The sequence below is a fragment of the Protopterus annectens genome, chromosome 2.part0, assembly GCF_019279795.1.
Source record: "Protopterus annectens isolate FY-2018-M chromosome 2.part0, PAN1.0, whole genome shotgun sequence".
Classification (NCBI taxonomy): domain Eukaryota; kingdom Metazoa; phylum Chordata; order Ceratodontiformes; family Protopteridae; genus Protopterus; species Protopterus annectens.
The window spans coordinates 208,063,868-208,085,930 of record NC_056728.1 but is presented as its reverse complement, the minus strand read 5'-3'; the positions used below and the strand labels follow the sequence as shown (position 1 = coordinate 208,085,930).

The window sequence follows — 22,063 nt, the reverse complement described above, 5'->3', positions numbered from 1 at the left end:
CAGATTCTTCCAAAGGGATAAACACAGAAGTGCTACATACTGTCAGGGGCCCTTTTATGCCCCCAACCTCAACCGTGCTTCCCCTCGTAACCCTATTCCTGCAGAAAGTCTCTACATGCAAAGCAGAAGTAATCTTTGTTGCCCCATTGTGTTCCTGGAAAATTGTGTTCCCCATGCTGAGGCAGTTAGCCTGTTATTCCCATAGGAGCACTTGAAACATTTTTGCATGGACCCCTCTGCCTAAGGTCCAGATCCCTTATTTTTTGTCCCAATCTTTTTTTTGAAAGAGACCCCATGTCAAGGATCCTACACCTCCTCCTTTTTTCATCAGTGTTGTATTAGAATGTTTAGCATAGCCCCCCCCCCTTCAAGCTACCAGCTTCCCCTGACCTAAAATCTCTATTTTTGATGGCCTTGCAAGATAAATTACAGGCTTTCTTTTTACCCTGTTTGTGCGGTGTTTCATAGGGATAGTCCATCTTTAAATCAAAATGTACACCAGCCTATTAATTTCCCAGTGTTTGTAACAAGCCATTATAGCAAAGGGAAATGCCTTCATGTGCTCTAGTTGACAGACTGCTAAGGTTCTACCTTCACAGACCCAAGACTAAGATTTGCAATGGTTTGTGGCCTTTGCTTTAGCCCAGTTAGGACTTTTCTAAAATTACCTTGTTCAGATGCTTACTCATTCGCAGTCACACTGATTGCAGCATTCATTAGGGATTCTTTGACATCCGTGCATTAACAGAGTGGTCTACATTTCATGACTTCACAAAGTTTATTTTTTTTATATAGGTGCTGTCCTTAAGGGTGTCCTTTCATGATTTCACCATGGAAAAAAAAAACAGTAGTTTAGGGTGCTGTCCTGAACATCAAATCAGGCAGACTAGATGATAATAAAAAGGGTTATGGAAGTTGTATACCTAGCATAACGCTGGATAATTTTCATCCGTAGTCTGATTTGACACCATTGGCCTACCAAGTTTTCATATTTCAAAGGGGACCTGGTAGACCTAATTTGAAGCCATAACATTTCTCAGTCCTCCTTCCTTTGGTTACTGCTAGTCGGTCTGTGTGTTATTGGCCATCCTTACTGTGAGTATGCAGCACAGCAGTTCTTAGGGAGATGTGAATATGTGGCAGAGCAGTTATGAGGGAGAAGCGACTTTGCCGTGAGTATGTTGCAGAGCAATTCTTAGGGAGGAGTGACCTTGCTTTGAGTATGCAGTGCAGCTGTTCTAAGGGAGGAGTGAGGATGGGGGTTGAGGGAGATTTGAAGGAGCTTGAGTCCATGTGCACTGTAAAAGTTGCAGAATTGTATTCGAGTCGGTGCACCCACAAATAGAATTGGGCATCGTTTGAATAAAAAGGATCCAGGTATATGTCAAGTACATAATTTCCATTTACTTTAACTGGGCTAGCCATTGTAGCAGATCAGAGTGCATGTGGATCATGTCTGATTTGTCTCCATCAAAAACTCCAGTGCATGGATGTGCCCCAGAAATTTGGGAATCCACTCACAATGACCTAAAATGCATGCAGTTATTCAGAAATTTCTGAAAAGTTGTAAGTTCTCTTGTCAACCAGGATCTCTGACTTCCATAATACTTCTGCCACCTAAATTGATGCCAGCAATACAGTAAATTTCCCCCCTACCTTGCACTTATTCACCTATCTTTCCCCACTACCTTTCTTCCCACATTTTCTCCTTTCCTACTGGTACCATCCATATATTTTGTTATATTTTATATTTTTCTTGTTTATCAGTGCATACATACATATTTTCACTGAATAAGTTTTATTTTCTAGTGGCAAATATAATTCAGCCTGTTGTGATAAAAATTTTGTATTACACTTGTGGTATTATTTTTCATGTCCTCTGGTTGTATACCCTGGGCTCAGCCTGAAGTGTTTCACTGCGATCATTGCTGTACCTCTGTAGTAAATAAATGAATGACTACATAGAAATGCAAAATATTTAAGATGAAGTACAGGTTGATTTTACCAGCAGCATTGAAAGTGTTTTCTGTAGAAGAAATATTCAGCTTTAGTGATGCCGAGGAAATGAAGATACAGTTAAAGGACTTAATCTGCTTTCCATAAGCAACTAAAACCAGGCGAAGACATATAGTAAATCAATTTGTTATCCTTCTCAACTGTAGCGAGCATCTTCTGCTCTCTTGGAGCCTTTTTCTTTGTCTCACTGCTTTTACTCTGATAGTAAATCTATCACAGGAATCCTAAACTTAGGAATATCTTCTAAAATTTAATATTATATTGTAGAGAACGAATGTATCCTATCTGTTAGTTAATATGTATGTCAAAGTCGCTTCTATGGAAATTGTATGTCAAACGTCTGTCCTTAAAACTATTTTGTATAAAAAAAAAAAAAATAAATTGTTCTCTTGGAGCTTTTCCCCCCGGACCTCCACTGAAAATGGACTTGTAATCCAAATGGACTCTCCCAGCCAACAAATGTAAAATAAATAAAATAAAAAAACTAATGGTGACTGATTATATAGGGGCTGTAAACCTGGGTGACTGGAAATCTGGCTTAGTGCAATTGCTAATGTTAGTTACTGATTTGTATACTTGTAAACCTGGGTGATTGCAAATCTGGTGTAATGCTAGTACTAATGTTACTGATTTTATAGGAACTGCAAACCTGGTTTAATGCAAGTACTAATGTCACTGACTGTATAGGGACTGCACATCCAGTTTAATACAAGTACTAATGTTACTGATTGTACAGGGACTGCACATCTGGTTTAATACAAGTACTAATGTTACTGATTATAAAGGGACTGCACATCTGGTTTGATACAAGTAAAGCTGAAGCAGAGCAGGAGCAGCAGCAGGAGTCTAATAGAAAAGGGAGATTGATTTTGAGTAAGGCAGAATGGAAATGAAAAGGTGTTGTACCTCTGTTTGACCATGGAGTGTTATGAATAGAAGTGTGTTTCAACTTTTGTAATTAAAGCATGTATAGATATCAGTTTTCTAAAATTATTATTTTTTAACCAGGAGGGATGCCGCTACAATGTAATGCACGTTGCTGCTAAGGAAAATCAGCCACGTATTTGCCAGTTGCTTCTAGACACCTTGGAGAATCCTGAGTACATGCGTCTCATGTACCCTGATGATGATGAAACTATGTTGCAGAAACGTATCCAGTACATTGTGGACCTTTACCTCAACACACCTGATAAAGTGGTAAGTTTCCCCCATTAAAATCCCTGTAGTAAAATACACTCTCTCTCACGCGCACACACACACACACACACACACACACACACACACACACACACACACACACACACTTTCTCTCTCTCACGCACAGCGTCAGTGGCTCACTAGGTAGCACACTTGGCTTTGGTGCATTGAACATCAGAAAGCTATGGTTTCTATCTCCACAATGTGTTCTTGATTTTCTGTTTCAGTATTGATAGTTCAGTTTTTTTTTTTATTTTTCCAAGTCTTTTGGGTTTCTAATACCATAATGGGAATGTACCCCAATCCTAAGTCAAAGTACTATTAAAGTTCATGAAATAAGTATTGTTTCAGTCCTTGATATCAGCTAAAAGTTCTCTTCGCAGCATTCACAATGTGCCCAGTAATGACCCCACCTGCAAATTCGTACAGGGTTACATGTATTGGTAACTTATCTAAATACGATTGTCTATTCATTTTTGTAAGACCAATTGCTCCTACTACTCTTAGAACCATCTTGGTATCTTTCTTTCACATTGCTCTCGTTTCTGCCTGCAGATCTTGATATTTTGACTCTCTCTCCCTACACTAGACACTGTAGTTACTGGGTGTGGCAATTTCAATGATCAGTGCTACTTTTGACTTCTTTTAATGGACCACTGTATCTGGTTTTCTAACATCTGTCTTTTGAACTGTTGATAATGGGTGACCATGTTATGTAAACTTCATCATTTTGTATGATTTGTGGTTCATGTTTCCATTGTTTTTCATCCACTTCAATACCATGTTTGCACAATCCCCAGTGCAGCAGTCTTGCTACATTGTTATGCCTTTCAGTATACAGTTCTTCTGCCAGTAGTATGTCACAACCAGCAACGAGGTGTGTGACGTTTCCATTGTGGTTCAATGGACTTTGTAAACCAGCATGTATGTAGCCTACTATCTTGGGCTGCTAATATTAACCTTTCATCTCTTGGTTTGAATTCACCTCTCCTTAACCATTCTTGCATTCGTTCCTGATCAACATGAGATTCTTAAAGAAGTCTATATTTACAATTGTATTTATGCATTTTCCACATTTCTTGCCTTCTTATCTGGTCCTTCACCTTGTATTCTTTCTTTTGATTTTTGTCACATTCAGTTGCTGCCTGATTTTTATCTACTTCTGGTTTGATTTCCATTCCTGCTTGATGCCAATATGCTTCTACTAGATTAAGCAGAGAAGTCATCTTAGATTTATTCTCCTCATGTTTCAAAACTTTCACTGCGTTTGGGTCTTTTGAGGTCAGCAGATGTGTGGAGTCCCATGATTGCAGATCTATATGTGTAATCAATTTCAAGGAGACCCAGCCCTCCTTCGGAACAGGGAATATATAATCTTGGTATGCACTGATTTTTATAAATCATCTGGTGAGCATGAAGCAGTCTTCTTGTTTTCCTTTCTAATCTATCCAACATGTTTTGGGGCCAGTCAATCACTCCAAAACTGCAGGTTAGGACAGGAAGATCAAATTGATTGATAGCTTGGATTTTGTTCCTAGATGTCAGTGCTGTTTTCAGGATTAATTTAAGTCTTCTGAAGTATTCCTTGGTAAGTTTTATTCGCATTTGTTCATGTTTTATTGTTGATCCTTCCTCAATCCCCAAATATATATATACACTCCCTCTTGCTCAAGTTCTTTATCACGTTCTTGTCCCAAACTGATGTTTTCCTGGTGCTGAAGTTTTCCTGCTTTAAAGGTTATTTTTGCACATTTAAGAACAACAAATGACATTCTTATATTATCTGAAAAAGTTTTGACAACTTGCAGTTGTGCTTTCAGTTCCTCATCTGAGCTATACAGTTTTAAATCCTCGACAAAGAGAAGTCTTTACACTTTGTTTTCTAGGAGCTAAATTATAGCCATGACCTAAGTAGACAGCTTAATGGGGTAAGGGCAAGGCAGAATAGTGGTGACAGTCACCCTGGAATATCTCCCTTTTAACTTTTATCCCTGAGATAATAATTTGTCCTTTATCATGACTTAATTGCTAAGTGGTCTGCTACTGTTTTATAGTCATTGTAATGCAGTCGATCAGTGTAGGATGGATCTTATACATTTTAAGCAGTCTTTCATCCATGAATGTGGCATACTATCAAATGCTTTTTTTGTAGTCAGTCCATGCCATAGTTAGTGAAGAACTGTAAAAAGGGAAGAATCTATGACTTTAACAGCAAATGATTCTTTGTTCCATATGACTCTCTTATTGCCTTTTTGTTCTACTGCCACAATTGAGTTTTTTTCTAAGTGACTATAAACTCTGTCTGCATCAATTCCCGTGTATAGTTTATACATTGTCGGAATGCAAGGAGGTTATTGGCCTATACATTTTAGGGTAGCTTGCAGGTTCACTGCTAAGTAGAAGCATTGTTTTTCTTGTTATCCAGGTTGGTGTCTGTTCAGGGTGTGCATATAAATAGTTCTTAGTCATGGCTAAATTTTCATGCAAAGATGTTAATACTTAGATGTCCTCCTATTCCTATGTTGCAATATTCATGCTGTGGGATTTCCTGCCTCAGGCGACCTGACATCGGCTCCTATACAAAAGCTTAAGCCTGGCTGCTGTAGGTGCATGGGACGTCACATGCAGGGCCGTAAACCAGGGACCATAAATGTGATGTCTGCACACACAGACCTCAGAACTTTTCAGCCACAGATGATGTTCGCTTTGACTGCTTCACTCCGACCGAAGATTTCAAAAAAGGTAAGTACCCCGTTAAGGTTTTTCTCTCAAGTACACCTTAGCTTGGTTGCTGTAGATTCTCTCTCAGCCGATGTCTGAGAAAAAGAGCAAATGTAATTGCAGGAGTCAGATACTACACACAGGCTCTCATGACCAGTGTGTGTTTTGCTTAGGTAAGGAGCACAACCATAAGGCCTGCTCCATTTTGTCAGTCCTTAGTGCCAAAGACCCTACTACACAGCAGGCTTGCCGCACTAAATTTGCATTTGGAAAATCAAAGATTAAAAAGCCTCACTCTCAGGATGGGTCCCGAGTTGGCTGAACAAATGAAGGCCAAGGTTTCCAGGCCTACTCCCAGTGCCACTCCACGATTTGATGTCCTGCCAACTACTGAAATAGGGGCCGAGGGGCACCTGATTACTCCTTCAGCTTTGGTTCCTCTGGAAGAGGCTGTTCCAGCAGCCACGGAGAGCATGTCTGCAGAGTTAATCCAGACACCAGCCACAACAGACGTCGAGGGGGAACCATTACTTGGTCGGCCGACTGAGACCTCTCCTATTCCAACCCAGGCCTCTGTCTATAAGCCTACTCCTGCACCCACGCCAGCAAAGAAAAAAAAAAACTAGACATTTGAGCCCTACACCTCAAGGTACTCCAGATTGGCAGTCGTTTACCATTTCCTTAATGCAAGCATTTATGCCCCTTAGGCCCACAGGCCATGCACCTACCAACATCCCTCTGCTGAGCCCCAGCCCAGCCTCTGCTTCATCCCTACCTTTACCCACTACTCAACAGGGAGTAGAAGAACCTGACCAGTCCAACTCCTCTTCTGAGGAATCATTTTCCTATGTCTGACGAATTGCTTCTCCTGTGGATTATTACTCCCCAGACAAAGACTCTATTGAAGGAGATTCCCACCAGAGGATACTACCTTTGGGGAAACTATTTAAAAAATGAATGAGTACTTCAAATGGGATACTACCTTAATGACAGATGCCCAGAAAAGATATTTTGAACTGTTGCAACTTGAGTCTCCCTCTCCTTCAGCTATCCCTCCCGAGCTTACAGCCTTCCTGGATGCCTTTAACTCAGTTTCCAAGAATCCAGATTCTCAGCCTCCTGCCCCCTAAAAGGTCAGATAAGTTTTTCTAAGTTCCTGATGACCAGAAGTTTCTGGTGAAACCTTCCCTGGCTGACCCAGCAGTTATTGCTGTGTCCCCAGACACAGTCTAGGCATTTACCTTCTGCTTCACTTCCGCCAACAGGTAAGGACAGCAAAACAATGGACAGAATGGGTAAGAAGGTATACACCTCCTCTACCCTGGCCTTCAGGCCCATCAGTTACCAAACCCACATGGTTAAATACTCCCTGGACCTGGTCTCCCAGGCTTCCACCTTGCTGGCTTCTACCCCAGACTCTCCAGCCAAATCAGGGTACAACCTAATAAAACCATCCAGCCAAAATACTAAGACAGACAGACGCGATAAATATAATGCACAGTATCAGAACAGATCAGCATCACAAACTAAAAATCTTAGCACAGGCAGAAAAACTTAAACGATATGCAGATAAATATAAAGGAAAAGTACAAAATAAGCAATTAATTGATGACCCAAAAAAGTTTTACAGAGAATTGGGATACATCAAAACGGTCTCTAGCTACTCAAATATCCAGACATAGTATTAGATGCAGTTATGATGCAGCTGAGGCCTCAGCCAGGTCTGCTGATTCTGCATCTGCTTTGCGCAGATACTCCTGGCTACACCTGCAACCTCTACCAGAGGATTTTAAATCCAAAATCATGAATGCTCCACTGGACCACAACCTTTTATTTGGAAAGAAATTCAGCAGAACTTTTCAAAAACTTACAAGAGAAAAGTAAAGAACTGTAGGACATTAAGCATCTGCTGGTGTCCCCCTTCCCTAGATATTACAGGAACTATCCAGCAAAAACATACTTTGTCAGAAGGACTCCCTCTGTCATGTCATTCTTCCTCATGGCCCCGTAGGGGATCCAGGAAGATGGCCTTACTCCAGACCCCCAACTCTCAGCCCCCAGCCAAACAGCCCTTTCCAGACAGAGGGGGGCCCCTCTTCAGCATGACTGTCCTGCTCAACTGCCTCCATCCGCCTGCCTTACCCACTTCCTTACCATCTGAAAAACCATCACCTCAGATCTTTGGGTTCTTTCCATCATCCAAAAAGGGTCCTATCCTGGAGGGAAAAAAACAAAAAGGATTCCTTTCCCTCCAAAAATTCAGCTTCATCTATTCCCTCTCATTTTGAAAGAACTCCTGACTCGAAGAACTATAGAACCAGTTCCCTCAGGACAGGAAGGACAAGGCTTCTATTCCTGTTGTTTCCTAGTTCCAAAAAAGGATTGCCCTTTGAGACCAATCCTGGACTTATCCTATCTGAACCTGTTCCTAAAGGTTCCCGCCTTCAGGATGCTCTGCCTTGAGACTCTAGTACCCATTATTCTCTCCCAAGCCATCATGGTCACTCTAGACCTCAAGGATACTTGCCTGCTCATTCCTATCAGGCTCTCCCACAGGACGTTTCTGTGCTTCACTGGCTACTCTTCACACTTTGTTTACAGCTTTGTCCTTTGGCTTGTCTATGGCTCCCAGAGTTTTTACAAAATGCTTGGCCCCAGCCATTGCCTATTGCAGAACCAAGAGAGTACAAATATACCCATTACCTGGAAGATCTTCTCATTCTGGCAGAATCAGAGTCCACCCTACAAACCCATTTTAAGTTCACTAAGTCTCTCCTTCACAACTTGGGATTTACCCTAAACCTTCAGAAATCCTCTCTTCTTCCTCAACAGGACAATGTTTTTCTAGGCTGCAGGATCCGAACAGACCTGATGAAATCCTTTCCCCCACCAGACAAAGTGCAGTCCCTTTCCACTCATTTTTACAACCTACTTTCAGAATCTCATCTATCTGCAAGACAGTTTGTACAAGTTCTAAGTCTCATGGCGGCCACTATTCCCATGCTCCCATTAGCAAGGATGCACATGAGAAAATTCCAGTGGTACCTAAAGAATGTGTAGTCTCAGACCCAACATCCACTAGACAAACTTATTCCCCTTCTGCCCTGCTTAAAAACAGAGCTAAAGTGATGGATTCAGCATATTTCACAGAACCAGGGCATTCCTCTGCTTCTCCTTCCCACCACTCAATCCATGCATACAGATGCATCAGACCTAGGGTGTGGGGCAGTGTTACAGGACTTCAGGGTACAACAGTGTTGGACCCCTCCCCTGCAAAAGCAACACATCAATGACCGAGAAATGACTACTGTCTTGCTAGCTCTAAAAAGCCTTCCTTCCTATCTTGCAACCAGGGCTGCTCCACATTGTGGCAGAGAACACAGCTGTCATGTGGTACCTCAGCAAACAAGGAGAGACAAAGGCATGCTAGTTATGCTGGATAACCCTACAAATCTGGGATCTGGCAGCCAACCACAACCTTTTTCTGCAGGCCTCTTACATCCCCTCTCAGGAAAACAAACAATTGGACTTGCTCAGCAGAACATCCTGTGTACAATATAAATGGTTGTTGCACAGGGATACCTTTCTAGACTTTGTCCACCAGTGGGGCACACCTCAAGTGGATCTGGTAGTCTCCCCCCAGAACAGACAGCTAAACAAATTCTGCACCAGCGATCACACTCCAGTAGCCTGCAGAGTGAATGCCTTCAGCTTTCCATGGAAGGGAATGTTCCTGTACGCCTTTCCTCCCTTCCCTCCAATACAAAAGGTCCTTCTGAAAATCAAGAAGGAAGAACCAAAAATCTTTCTGGTAACTCCCTATTGGCCAAGTGAATATTGCAACATAGGCATGGAAGGACATAGAATAGTTGTGTAAAATCTTGCCATAACCATAGATGTCATTCTCTTCCATGTTGCAGTATTCCTTCCCACCCGACATACCACCTTTTCTGCTATCTCTACTGGATGGGTAATCTTTTGCCGTCTGTATCCACTGCCTACAGGCTAATCTGTACAGCCCTTCAGGGACATATGTTCCTTAGCCTCAACTTATTCTTTTGTACACCTTATTCTGGACTTCAAGTTCTGAGGTCTGTGCATGCAGACATCACACGTATGGTCTCTGGTTTATGGCCCTGGGTGTGACATCCCACGCACCTATATCAGCCAGGTTTAAGCTTTTTTATAGGAGCCGGTGTTGGGTCGCCTCAGGTGGGAAATCCTACAGTATGAATACTGCAAAATGGAAGAGGACATCTATGGTTATGGTAATATTTTACGCAACTATTCTGTACTGCATCTGGGCTTGGGGTTTTCCAGTTAGAGGCTTTTCTTAACTTTGTTTCAATCTTTTGGGCTGTTGCTTCATCCCATTTCATACCCTGTACCTTTAACCTTCTTATTCTTTCTTTTACTTCTATCCATTTAGCATGTTTATGTTCCACAGGATCTTCATAGATACTTCTCCAAAATGTATCTATTTCTTCTTTGTTTTGGAGGTCTTTCAATTCATAGTTCATAGATTTGGTTCATAGATTAGTACTAAGCTAACTGCCCTTGCGAGCCATTTTAAGCTTAGCCAATTATCCCTTGTGAGACTCGAACCCTGCACCTTGTGTTTGTAAGGCAAACACCTTAACCATTAGGCCACCCTCCCAACCCTTTTACCTTGTATCCCAATTCTCTGTAAAACTTTTTTGGGTCATCAATTAATTGCTTATTTTGTACTTTTCCTTTATATTTATCTGCATATCGTTTAAGTTTTTCTGCCTGTGCTAAGATTTTTAGTTTGTGATGGCGCTTGATAGATCCTGATCTGTTCTGATACTGTGCATTATATTTATCGCGTCTGTCTGTCTTAGTATTTTTGATCTGTTTCCTCTTCTATATTCCTCTAACAGTGACACTTGTCTTAATTACTTTATAGTTTTCTCTATTCAATAATTCCATGATTGTATTAGATTTCTCCCCTTCTTGTCCCTCACTACCCTGTGTTCTTGTGGTAGAACTTTTATCAGTTATTTAGCTACATACTGATATATCCTGCGTGTGAGGTTGTTGTACTTTGAGGTTTCATGCTTTGGAGGAGATGTTAGTCTAGTATCCCATCTGTTTGAATTGGTGTAGCTCAAATGTCTGCATGTGGCTGGCTTGCGTGGCTGTGTAGATATAAGCAGTGTATGTCACTTATCGGAAAACGTGCCAACATTTATGTGGTCAATTGGTTACATTATTTCCAGTAAGTAGAAATACCATTGCATTTCTTTCTTTGTTTTAATTTTGTTCAGTCATTACTCATTAACGATTAAACATGTACTATTGCAGAGACGTGATGATTAAGATGAGTGCAAATTAGGAGCAGTCACAGAATACTCCAACACAAATGTTCTCCAGGAAGGGCTGACCCAAACAAGTAACTTGTCAGAGCCATGGGCTATAACTAAATTTATTTATTTATTTTATTTTACATTTGTTTACCAAGGAGGTCTGACTAGACAGAGCTCTCCGTTTTCACCAGAGGCCCGGGGAGAAAAGCTTCAGAACAATTGCTAGCATACTCTACATAAGATATTTACATGGACATTGTGGTTTACACACAGTTAAAAAAATATAGCAGGTAATAATGTTATTGCTTAAGATATTTACATAAGAGTAGTGGTTTAGACATATTGCTTAAGATATTTAAATAAGCATAGTGGTTTAGACATGCAATTAAAAGTATAGCAGGTAGTAACATATGATTGTTCATACATTGTTTAGTAGAGATAATCTTGAAGATGTACTGAAGAGAAGTCAAGAAAGAAAATAAAAAAGGAAGAGAATGTAGACAAGTTCGTATGAAGTGCATTGACTTTTTAAAGCAAAGCTTTTCACCTTGGTCTAGAGGGAGTTATTGGGTATAGATGGGACAGTGGGGAGTAGGCAGCAACGAGTTGGTAAGTAACGTGTGGCAATATATAGTGCATCTATGGGAGTTTTAATGAGGAGTTTGGATAGTAGGTAGGGAAAAGGAGTTAAATACGTCAGTCAGGTCCTAGGCAGTTGTAAGTCTAGGAGCTGTTTAGGTGGGAAATGAGCTGTTTTTTTGAAGATGGTTTTATTAGGTTGTACCCTGATTTGTAGTGGTAGGAAGGTCAAAGTCTTGGCAATGTTGCTAGAATACAAGGAGTCTCCAGAGGTGTAATGGTGTTTCGAGATTGCGATTAGTGCCTTGTTAGTAGATCCAAGTTCTCGGTTATTGGAGTAGAAGGGTGATCAGGTCTTCTAAGGCTGGAGTTTTGTCAGGTTGGTAGTGTATTTGTTGAGCTAGAAGAAGTTGGTTTACAGCTAAGTATTAGGGAGTTCCATCCAGAAATGCATAATAGCTTCAGCAAGTCATCCACCCCTGGTAACTATCATATTGAGAACACACCACTAAGAGATGACCCATTAGTCAAAGACTTAGGGACACACAACACACCCTTTGGCCATCACATGGGTACAGTAGTCATAAAATCATTTTATGCTGGGCAACTTATAAACAAAAGGTATGGCATATAGGACCAAGTAAGTCATTGCTCCACTGTAATTCTGCATTCATCAGACCTGTCATGGAGTACAGTGTCCCATTTGGTATGTACCTAACCAGGCATCTCCAACATTTGGAACATCCACAGAGGTTCCTCACTAAAAGAATACAGGGCATAAGTAGTGTCCTATGCAGACTGCCTCAAAGCCCTATCCTTGTATTCTGTCACCTACAGACTATTGAGGGGAGCTCTATGCTTGGCATACAAGGCTTTGCAGGCCCCACCTTGGTGGACCTCCTGCATGTCCACAAAACAAACAGCACCATAATTACCTCTTCTAAAGACTTTAAACCTTGCCTGTGATATTAATAGAACGGATTGGAGAAACAGGTATGTATCCCAGAGATTACCCCTCCTTTGGTGCAGGCTCCCCATCTATGTGAAGTAGGGTTCCTCCTTAACCCATTTCAAGTGTAGCTTTGACAAATGGAGGGAGAACAGGAAATTCATGCTTGGTTTTGCACCTGTCTCTAATGGATACAGACAAGCTTGCAACTGGTTCATCTCCCAGGCCCTTGCTTGCACCTATCAAGTATACCATTACTTGTCAGATTTGGAATACATAGCTAGGCTTAAAAAGGCCCTTGTGGTTAGCTTAGTAAACACCTATGAACTTGTTTACCTGAAGGCATTGTCTGTTCAAATTCCCATAGTATGCATATTTAAACCGGGGAATCAAACCCTGACTTGTAGGGTAAACTTTGTAGTTTTAATCCTTTTTGCCGAAGTTCAGTAAAGTACATATGGGCCTGGTGAGATTAGTCTCGCTGGAGGAAATTTTAATTTTATAAAAACATCTGCTGTAGTCGTATTTCCTCATGGAAGGTTTTTGCAGCAGGTCCCAACTGAAACGTTTGATACTGTGTTGATTTATGTGCTGACTTTTTCATCACTGTGTTTTTTCTTTGCTTACCACCATTAATACAAAGGGTGAGATCAACATGCTTCCATCAATACTTATGTCCTGTTAATTATGTTTGGACCTGACCTTTAGCTCCAGAACATGTTCAATGTACTGTTGACTGTTGCAGTCCTCATCTGTGGGATTTCCTTTGAGGAGATAGCTTGTGGTTAGTTGGATGTTCTGAGCTATACCTTCACCTAATGGCTTCAACTGATTCACTACCACTCAGACTTTGATTTTTTAGTAGTGTACAAGATGTCCTGTGCCATTTTCAAATCTTTTTTTATAACCGCAGTAATGTTGTCACCGGAGTCTTTACTGTCAGCAGTTTGTCATTTGGTCTGCTCCCAGCAGATGGATAGGTATGCTACAGTAGAATTTATTTTGCTTTTTATTGCAGCCGTTTTTCCAGTCTCAGCTTCTCAGTCTGAATTAGAGAGGCATTACGAAAATTGATTTTATTGTTGGTAGGGAAGCAAATTCCTCCATTGCTATTGTCTTTTTGCTTCATATTGGAGAATGATGTGGCTGCTTGTCTACATTGTACCATCTCTAAAACATAAGCAAACAGAAAAGTAGCCCAAGAAGAAGCAATGGGAAAATGGGAACAGTTCCTCAGATGCCATTAGTTTCAAACATTTGGCAAGATCAAACTCTTGAAGGGATTTCTAAACCCCAGTTTTGGTGCAAGTTTAGCTAAGGCATCTGAAGTGACTACTTTGCAGGTTACCACACTTTCACTGTTTATAGCATGCCCTTTTGGATCAGTCTTTTAAACATCAGCTGCAACTGAGGCCTGAGAGCCTTTGTCTCATGGCATTTGTGTGATGGCAGAATCCTGACACTAAAGACACCTTATATTCTTCATCTCAGGTGGATCTTTCCCTAGGGTACCGTCTTCACAAGATGAAAAAGGAATTCCAGTCAGTCTAGAGAATACTCCTTCCCTTCTCATACACAAACCCTTCAAGGAAGTGCACTAAGCCTAGAGGAGTGCCAGTTCCTCCAGTTGTTAATGTCCTGGAGGATGTGTTTACTAATACATCTGTCGAGTCACATTCCCTACCCATCTGGTCTGAGGAAACCTGGTTCTGCCAGATCAAAGAATACTTTGTTCCTCTTCAGCAATTTCTTGGCTGATCCTCTTTGGCTCCATCCAAGAACCCTTTATGGATAAAGGGCAAAGTAGGATTCTTGACCCATGAGTGTTTTTTATTGGAGGGGGGTTGGAAGCATACATCTCTGCTGCCCTGGCCTTCACATTTGTAAAGTGCCAAAACTGTGTCCTCGACTATCAGTAAATTATGCTGGCGAATGAGGTCAAAGGTGGCAGAGGTCATGCCCCAAGTGTCTGGGACCGGTCACATTCCTTGATCTAGGTTACCAGGCATCCAAAGAAATGTGGATGGTGATTCAGTAGCAGCATCTTGAAGGACAGCAACATCAGGGTCTATTATTTCAAAGGTGTGCCTGGCTGACGTCTCAGAGATTTCCAGATGTTAATGTGAAGCTTCTCAATGTGTGTGTAAGACACCTTGTTTGAAGGTATATTCTAAGATTTGGAGGAGAAATGCAAGACTGTGCAAGCAGAAACCAACCAGTGAAATAATGGCCTTTCTACGTAGAATAAGGTTGGCAAGGGTAAGGACAGATTCAGGAGAGAATAGCAAACAAATTAAATTTAAATCTGGAAACTGTAAGGTTGATTTCAAGTTCTTAGTTTTAGAAGCTTTAAAAGATGTGGAAGTATGCTTTAAGCCTAAAGACGAATTAGGATGGCTTTGAATATAAGTGGCAGGTAAAAATTAAAGGCGTGCCATTTTCCAGGCTTGAATAATAGTGAAGAGTTCATTATATTTTTGAAACGCAAAGGGATAAAATACTGAGCAAGCCTGTCATGTGACTTATTAAGCTGTTTAAGTGTTTTGTAATTGTATGAGGATTCTGATGCAGAGGATTCTATTCCCTCTGCTTCCCCACCAGAAGATTTTTCTTTTGGTGAAACCCTGCATACCCTTGGAGAACCTTTCCGTTGGGAGTGCCAGGACTACCCACAGTCCAAAAAGAGGCTCAGAATTTTTAAACTTGCCTCAGCACAGGCCTGTAGGTATCCCTCCTGTTCTGGCAATTGTAGATGATGTCTTCATGGAATCCATCCTTATCCCGGATACTTTGTCTCCATCTCCCAGGAAACCTGACCGGTACTAGAGTACCTGACTCCCACAAATTCCTGTCTAAGAATGCTGCGGTTCCAGAGACCATTTCCCAGGGACCTAAAGGCATTAAGGTTACTACAGCCAAAAACCCTACCCCGTCCTACAGGGATTCTAGGGCTTCAGACAGATGGGGTAAGAAGGTATACACCTCTGCTATTCTTGCCATCAGGGCTTTAAATTACCAGTTTCATATGTTGAAGTATCACCAACATATGGAGCTAATTAAACAGAAAATGATGTTGATTCCTGATTGTGCAGAACATGAAGATTTACAAGAGTTGATGCATTCTGCTAACCAAGTTGGAAAACATACTTTGCAATGTGGTTTTGATGCTTTAGTAGAAGCATCTTGCAGGGCTGCTGTCACTGGGTCTGTTCTTAGGAGGCATGCTTGGCTTAAGGAACAAATCTTGCCAGACCATGTCAAAGCAAAATTACTAGATGCTCCATTAAACCAAGAATGGCTGTTGGGAACTAAAGCAGAAGTCCTCAAAAAGATGGAGGGAAAAGCTAAATCTATGCAAACTGTTAAATATTTCCTACAGGTACAGCCACCTAGATTCAGTAGGCATTGGCCTTCTAAAAACTGGTCTTTTCCAGTCCCTCCCAGACCTTCTCAGTCCAAACCCAGGGGCAGCAGACCACAAAGTCTACAGTCTCAGGGTATGCACAGATCTAAGCAATGGAGTGCTCCCACCTCTAAAGCAGGGAGTAGTAAGCCACCATCCTATCGTAAAATTTCACAATGACTTATCCTTAACTCTTCCAAGCCTTGCCCAAGTACTTGCACCCTTAGGTGGAAAACTAGCCCTGCATGCAAAAAACTTGGGAGTACATTACCCAGGACAGATGGGTCTTGTTCACTGTATCCCAGGGATACATATTCTACTTCCACTCTCTGCCAGTGCCAAGCAGATGGCCGGACCTCCCCCCAAACCTGTGGGCAGAGGCCCAAAAGCAGTACTTTCTCTTCTCAGTATCAAGGCCATTCAACCTGTCCCAGCAGAGCAAAGGGGACAAGGTTTTTACTCCAGACTTTCTGGTACCCAGAAAAGAAAACTCTTGGAGCCCTATCCAGGATGTGTCTGTTCTCAACACCTTCTTGGTGGTTTCAAGATTCAAAATGCTTACTCTCCAACAGCTGCTTCCTAATGCTAGCAAAGGACTTTTGGCTAGCCACCCAAGACTTAAAAGAATCTTATCTGCACATCCCCTTAAGGGAATGTTGCAGGAAATGTCTACGTTTCAGAACAGGCTCTATGCACTATCAGTTCCCTGCACTTCCCTTTGGCTTATCTACTGTGCCCAGGGTATTCACAAAATGCCTAGCTCCAGCCATTGCATATTGCAGGCAGAGAAAAATTTGCCCGACTCAGGCAGATAGTCAGGAATTGCTACTCCAGCACCAGACATTTCTAAAGAGACTTCTAACTTCACTGGAGTACATCATCAACAAAAAGAAATCACATCTTGCACCCAGCCAACAGATTGTATTCCTGGGAGCAAGCTTGAACACCGCTTCACAGATGGCATTCCTCACTCCAGAAAAACAAATTTATTTGACAAACTACTTCAATCTACTGGCCACCAAAACCCAGCTATCTGCAAGAAAAATATTGCAAGCCCTAGGGTTCATGGTCTCTTGCATTCTACTAATTCCATATGCAATACTGCATATGAGGAAACTTCAGTGGTACTTTAAAAAGTCTCTGGTGTCAACATTCTCAGGACCCGGAAGCAATGATTCCTATCGTTCCTTGCCTAAGGACAGTGTTCCTTTGGTGGGCAGAGGCCTGCTACCACAACAAGGGACTCCCTTTCACTCAACCCCCTGCCGCCCACACCCTAATAGACTCATCAGACTATGCATGGGGGACTCGCATGACAGGACAATGCATTCAAGGCAAATGGACCCCAAAGCAAATGCACCTGCATATCAATCAAAAAGAAATGATGTTCATCATGTTACACTGCTGCAGTCATTGCACTTGGGTTATCCTGCTGTCAGGCGGTCCCACAGTCTGCCAGAGTTCCAAAGTCTTGGTCCGGCGTCGGTTGCTGTCGCTTCTTCCCTGACGTCAGTGTGCCAGGGGTATATAAGATGCATCCGATGCCATTTTCTTCAGTCTTTCTTGCCGCGCGGTGCCTGAAGCAGAAGCAGTTCGCAAGTGGCAGTCGGCCGACTCCTGAGATTTTCGAAGTCGAATTTCAGATCCGAAGTCTTCAATAAAGCTAAGTACCCCATTGGGGAAACTTTTTTCTTGCCTCAGACCGATGTCAGAAAAAGTTAATTGTATTTCTTGTGGAAAGCAAATACCTCATAAGGACTTCCACTCTTACTGTATTCCATGCCTAGGTCCTGATCACGATGTCACTAGTTGTCGGTTTTATGCTAGATTTAACAAACGCACTATAAAAAGACTTTTTGATTTTGCTTTGCACTACTTTGGCTGAAGGTTCAATTATACTATGCCGTCGGATCAACCAACCGCAATTCCGAAAAAACGCAAAGACAAGGATAAAGACAGGCATCCGAGGTCCAGAACCGATGACGAAACCTCTTCTAGGCCAGTCGCCGGTTCTCACTGAGGTGCTTTCGCAGCCCCTGACACCCGCTACCTCAGAGCCACAGGTCGCCTCAGACTCCCACGTGGAGACAACTAGGCCTCTGGAAACTCAAGGTATTGGGCTTACGGAAACTAATCCTTCAGATTGGTCCGGAGCCGCTGAGCAGGCATCGGCTTCTGAGGGTGTTTTCAGACCTTCACAACTTAGCATTAAAGCAACAGCCAAGACAAAAGTACCATTAAAGACAAAGAAGCAAGTACAGCATTCTCCTGGACAGTCCTCCATGCCTAAGAAACAGATGCTTAAAATGGCCGAAGACCTCATTACTCTAATCAGGGGTTCCCATCCCCCTCCTGAGAAAAGGCCTAGGCAGGATACAGACTGATTCCTCTGATCAGGTTTCCAGTTCCTCTGATTCCTCTTCAGACCAGGGATACTCTCTACCCCCTATGAGGACTCTGATGCTGAAGAATCTATCCCTTCAGCCTCTCCTCCGGAGGATTATTTTTTTGGGGAAACTTTACATACCATGAGGGAGCATTTCCATTTGGAAAGTCAGGATTATTCAGAATCCAAGAAAAGGCTTGGATTAAATGTTGTTGCCTCAGCACAGGCCCCTGGCTGTGCTAGATATTGTGGATGATGTGCTCTCTGAATCCAGCTTATCTCCTGATTCTTTGCCCCCTGCACTAGCCAAGCCAGATAGGTATTATAGGGTCCCTGACTCTCACAAGTTTCTTTATAAAAACCCTTCTGCTGATCCAGAAACTATTTCCCAGTGTCCAAAAAGGGGTTAGGGCTTCCATTGCAAAAAATCCAGTACTCTCTGACAGAGATTCCAGAGCTTTGGATAGATGGGGGAAGAAAGTTTACACTTCTGCAACTTTAGCAGTAAGGGCTTTAAATTGCCAGTTTCACATGCTTAAGTACCAACAATATTTAATGGCTCAGTTAAAACAGAAAAGGTTTGCAAGCTCAGAAGCTCCTGACTGTTTATTGCATGCAGTTGAACAGGTGGGGAAACATACTTTGCAGTGTGGTTTTGATTCTTTAGAGGCCTCTTGTAGAGCCACAGTTACAGGTTCTGTGATGCGAAGACATGCGTGGTTAAAAGAACAGAGTTTACCTGATCATGTTAAGGCAAAATTATTGGATGCTCCTTTACAGCATGATACCTTGTTTGGTGTTAAGGCAGAAGAGTTGTTAAAGAAAATGGAGGATAAGGCTAAATCTATGCAAAGTTAAGGATTTCTTACAGGTACAGCCACCTCGATTTAGCAGAAATTGGCCAACAAAGAATTGGTCCTTTCCAGTGTCCAGGCCACCGAGGCAGATACAGACGCCCAAGAGGCAGATCTCAACCCCAAGGCTCTAACAGACAATGACAGTGGGGCAACTCAACCCCAAAAGGAGGTGAGGACAAGTTTCAACCTTACAGGAAACAGTCCCAATGACTTCCCCCTTCGTACACCAAGCACTTCCCTTTTGGCAGCCCCCTTAGGGGGAAAACTAGCACTTTTTTCTCAAAACTGGCAAACAATCACCCAAGACAAATGGGTTCTGAATATTGTCTCAAGGTTACAGGTTCCACTTTCATACTTTACCAAGGCTAAAAGGAATGCCAGACCTGCCACAGAATCAGTGGGCAGAGGCACAAAAACAAATTACAGCCCTCATAGACATGAGAGCTATTCAGAAAGTACCACAACAGGAACAATGACAAGGATTTTACTCAAGACTCTTCCTGGTCCCCAGAAAGGGCAAGGCTTGGAGGCCCATACTAGACCTTTCAATTCTAAATATTTACCTGGATATTCCGAAATTCAAAATGTTGACATTACAGCAGCTTCTACCCATGCTGGGCAAAAAGGCTTGGCTTGTTACTCTAGACCTCAGAGGCATACCTGCATGTCCCTATCAGACAAAGTTGCAGAAGATACCTCAGATTCAAAGCTGGTACAATGCACTACCAATTCTCCGCACTGCCCTTTGTCTTATTTATTGCGCCCAGGGTCTTTACGAAGTGCTTGGCACCAGTAATTGCATTTTGCAGACAAAAAGGAATTCAAATATATCCATACCTGGACGACTGCCTCATTCAAGCAGAGACAAAGGACATACTTCTACAGCATCTGGGGTTTGTAAAAAGGTTGCTAATTTCTCTAGGGTACACAGTAAACGAAAAGAAGTCAAAACTAGTGCCCTCACAACAGATTATATTCCTGGGTGCCAGCTTAAATACAACGGCCCAGATGGCTTATCTCACGCCAGACAATCAAATTCAATTAACTCAATATTTTCAATTACTGGCAAAAAAGTCCCATCTCCCTGCAAGAAAAATTTTGCAGGCCCTGGGATTCATGACATCCTGCATACTACTACTACCATATGCCATACTGCATATGAGGAAATTACAGTGGTACCTAAAAAGTGTTTGGACTCCACACTCTCACAGTTTAGAAGCAGTCATACCAATGATTCCCTGCCTACAACAGGCGTTTCGATGGTGGGCACTGGCATGTCACCTAAACAAGGGTCAGCCCTTTACCCTACCCACAGCCAGGCAGACTCTAACAACAGATGCTTCGGATTACGCCTGGGGAGCACACATGGCAGGAAAATGCATTCAGGGCAAGTGGACCACAGACCAGATGCATCTTCACATCAATCAAAAAGAGATGTTGGCTGTTCAAAATGCCCTAACAGCTTTCAAGGACCTTCTGCATCCAGGACAATTATTAAAGACAGACAACACCACAGTAATGTGGTACATAAACAAGCAAGGGGACACTCATTCTTCTCCCCTATGCAGGCAAGCCATGACCTTGTGGAACACAGCTCTAACGTATCAAGTTCATCTGCAAGCACAATTCCTGCCAGGAAAGAAAAATACTCTGGCAGACTGTCTAAGCAGAAATATTATGGACTCTCACGAATGGAAATTGAATCCACAAATCTTGTAACGCAAAAATGGGGATGCCCAGACATAGATCTTTTTGCCTCTTCACAGAATTGCCAACTACAAAAATTCTGCACAAGGACTTATCACACACAAGCATGGAAAGTGGATGCTGTCTCGTTTAGCTGGAAAAGCCTAAAAGTTTATGGCTTCTCACCACTGCCTCTCCTTTCAAAGGTACTCCTAAAAGCCAGACAAGAAAAACCACAGATGATCCTGATTGCCCCAGACTGGCTACGCCATCACTGGTACCCAATCTTAAAGAACTTAGCTCAAGGCCCACCATGGATTTTGCCTCAAATTCCACACCTTCTGACTCAACAAAACAAATCAGATCCTGCACGGTCAGCTCAAAACCCTAAACCTGGCTGCATGGCAGATTCATTAGTCAAAAAGGCAACACCTCTCTCTAAAGCTGTTATGGATGTCATTTAGGAGGCCAGGAGGCGTAGCACCAGGAAAGCTTACTCAGCAAAATGGAAGAGATTCTGCGCCTGGAACCAGGCTCAAAGCCATGACCCTCTTGTCCCAAACATTCCTCAAATTTTACAATACTTAACTGAGATGCTGGACAAAGGCCTATCCTTCTCATCAAAGATCCACGCCTCTGCCATTTCAGCACATTACAACACAGATCCTTCTTTATTCTCTCATCCCTTGCTAAAGCAGTACCTCAGAGGGGCTAAAAACATAAGACCACCCCGGAGAGCACAAACTTGGGACCTCAATTTTCGTTTTGGAAAAACTGACCCTGCCACCTTTTGAGCCAGCCAGTCTAAAATTTTTATCATGGAAAACAGCTCTGTTTCTGGGAGTAACTTCAGCACGAAGAGTCTCAGAGTTGCAGGCATTAATGGCAGTGAAACCTTTCATAATTTTTCATCAGGGCAGGGTTTCTTTAAGGACAAACCGT

At 42.3% G+C, this 22,063-nt stretch overlaps 1 protein-coding gene across 1 annotated transcript in view; it reads left to right on the top strand.

Moving 5' to 3' along the window:
- LOC122792717 (ankyrin repeat and LEM domain-containing protein 2-like) overlaps positions 1 to 22,063 on the top strand; it is a 227,586-nt gene that overhangs the window by 156,346 nt on the left and 49,177 nt on the right. The window contains exon 5 of the mRNA XM_044060301.1: positions 3,025 to 3,213. Coding sequence (XP_043916236.1) covers positions 3,025 to 3,213 — 189 coding nt within the window. The remainder of the gene's footprint in view (positions 1 to 3,024; positions 3,214 to 22,063) is intronic.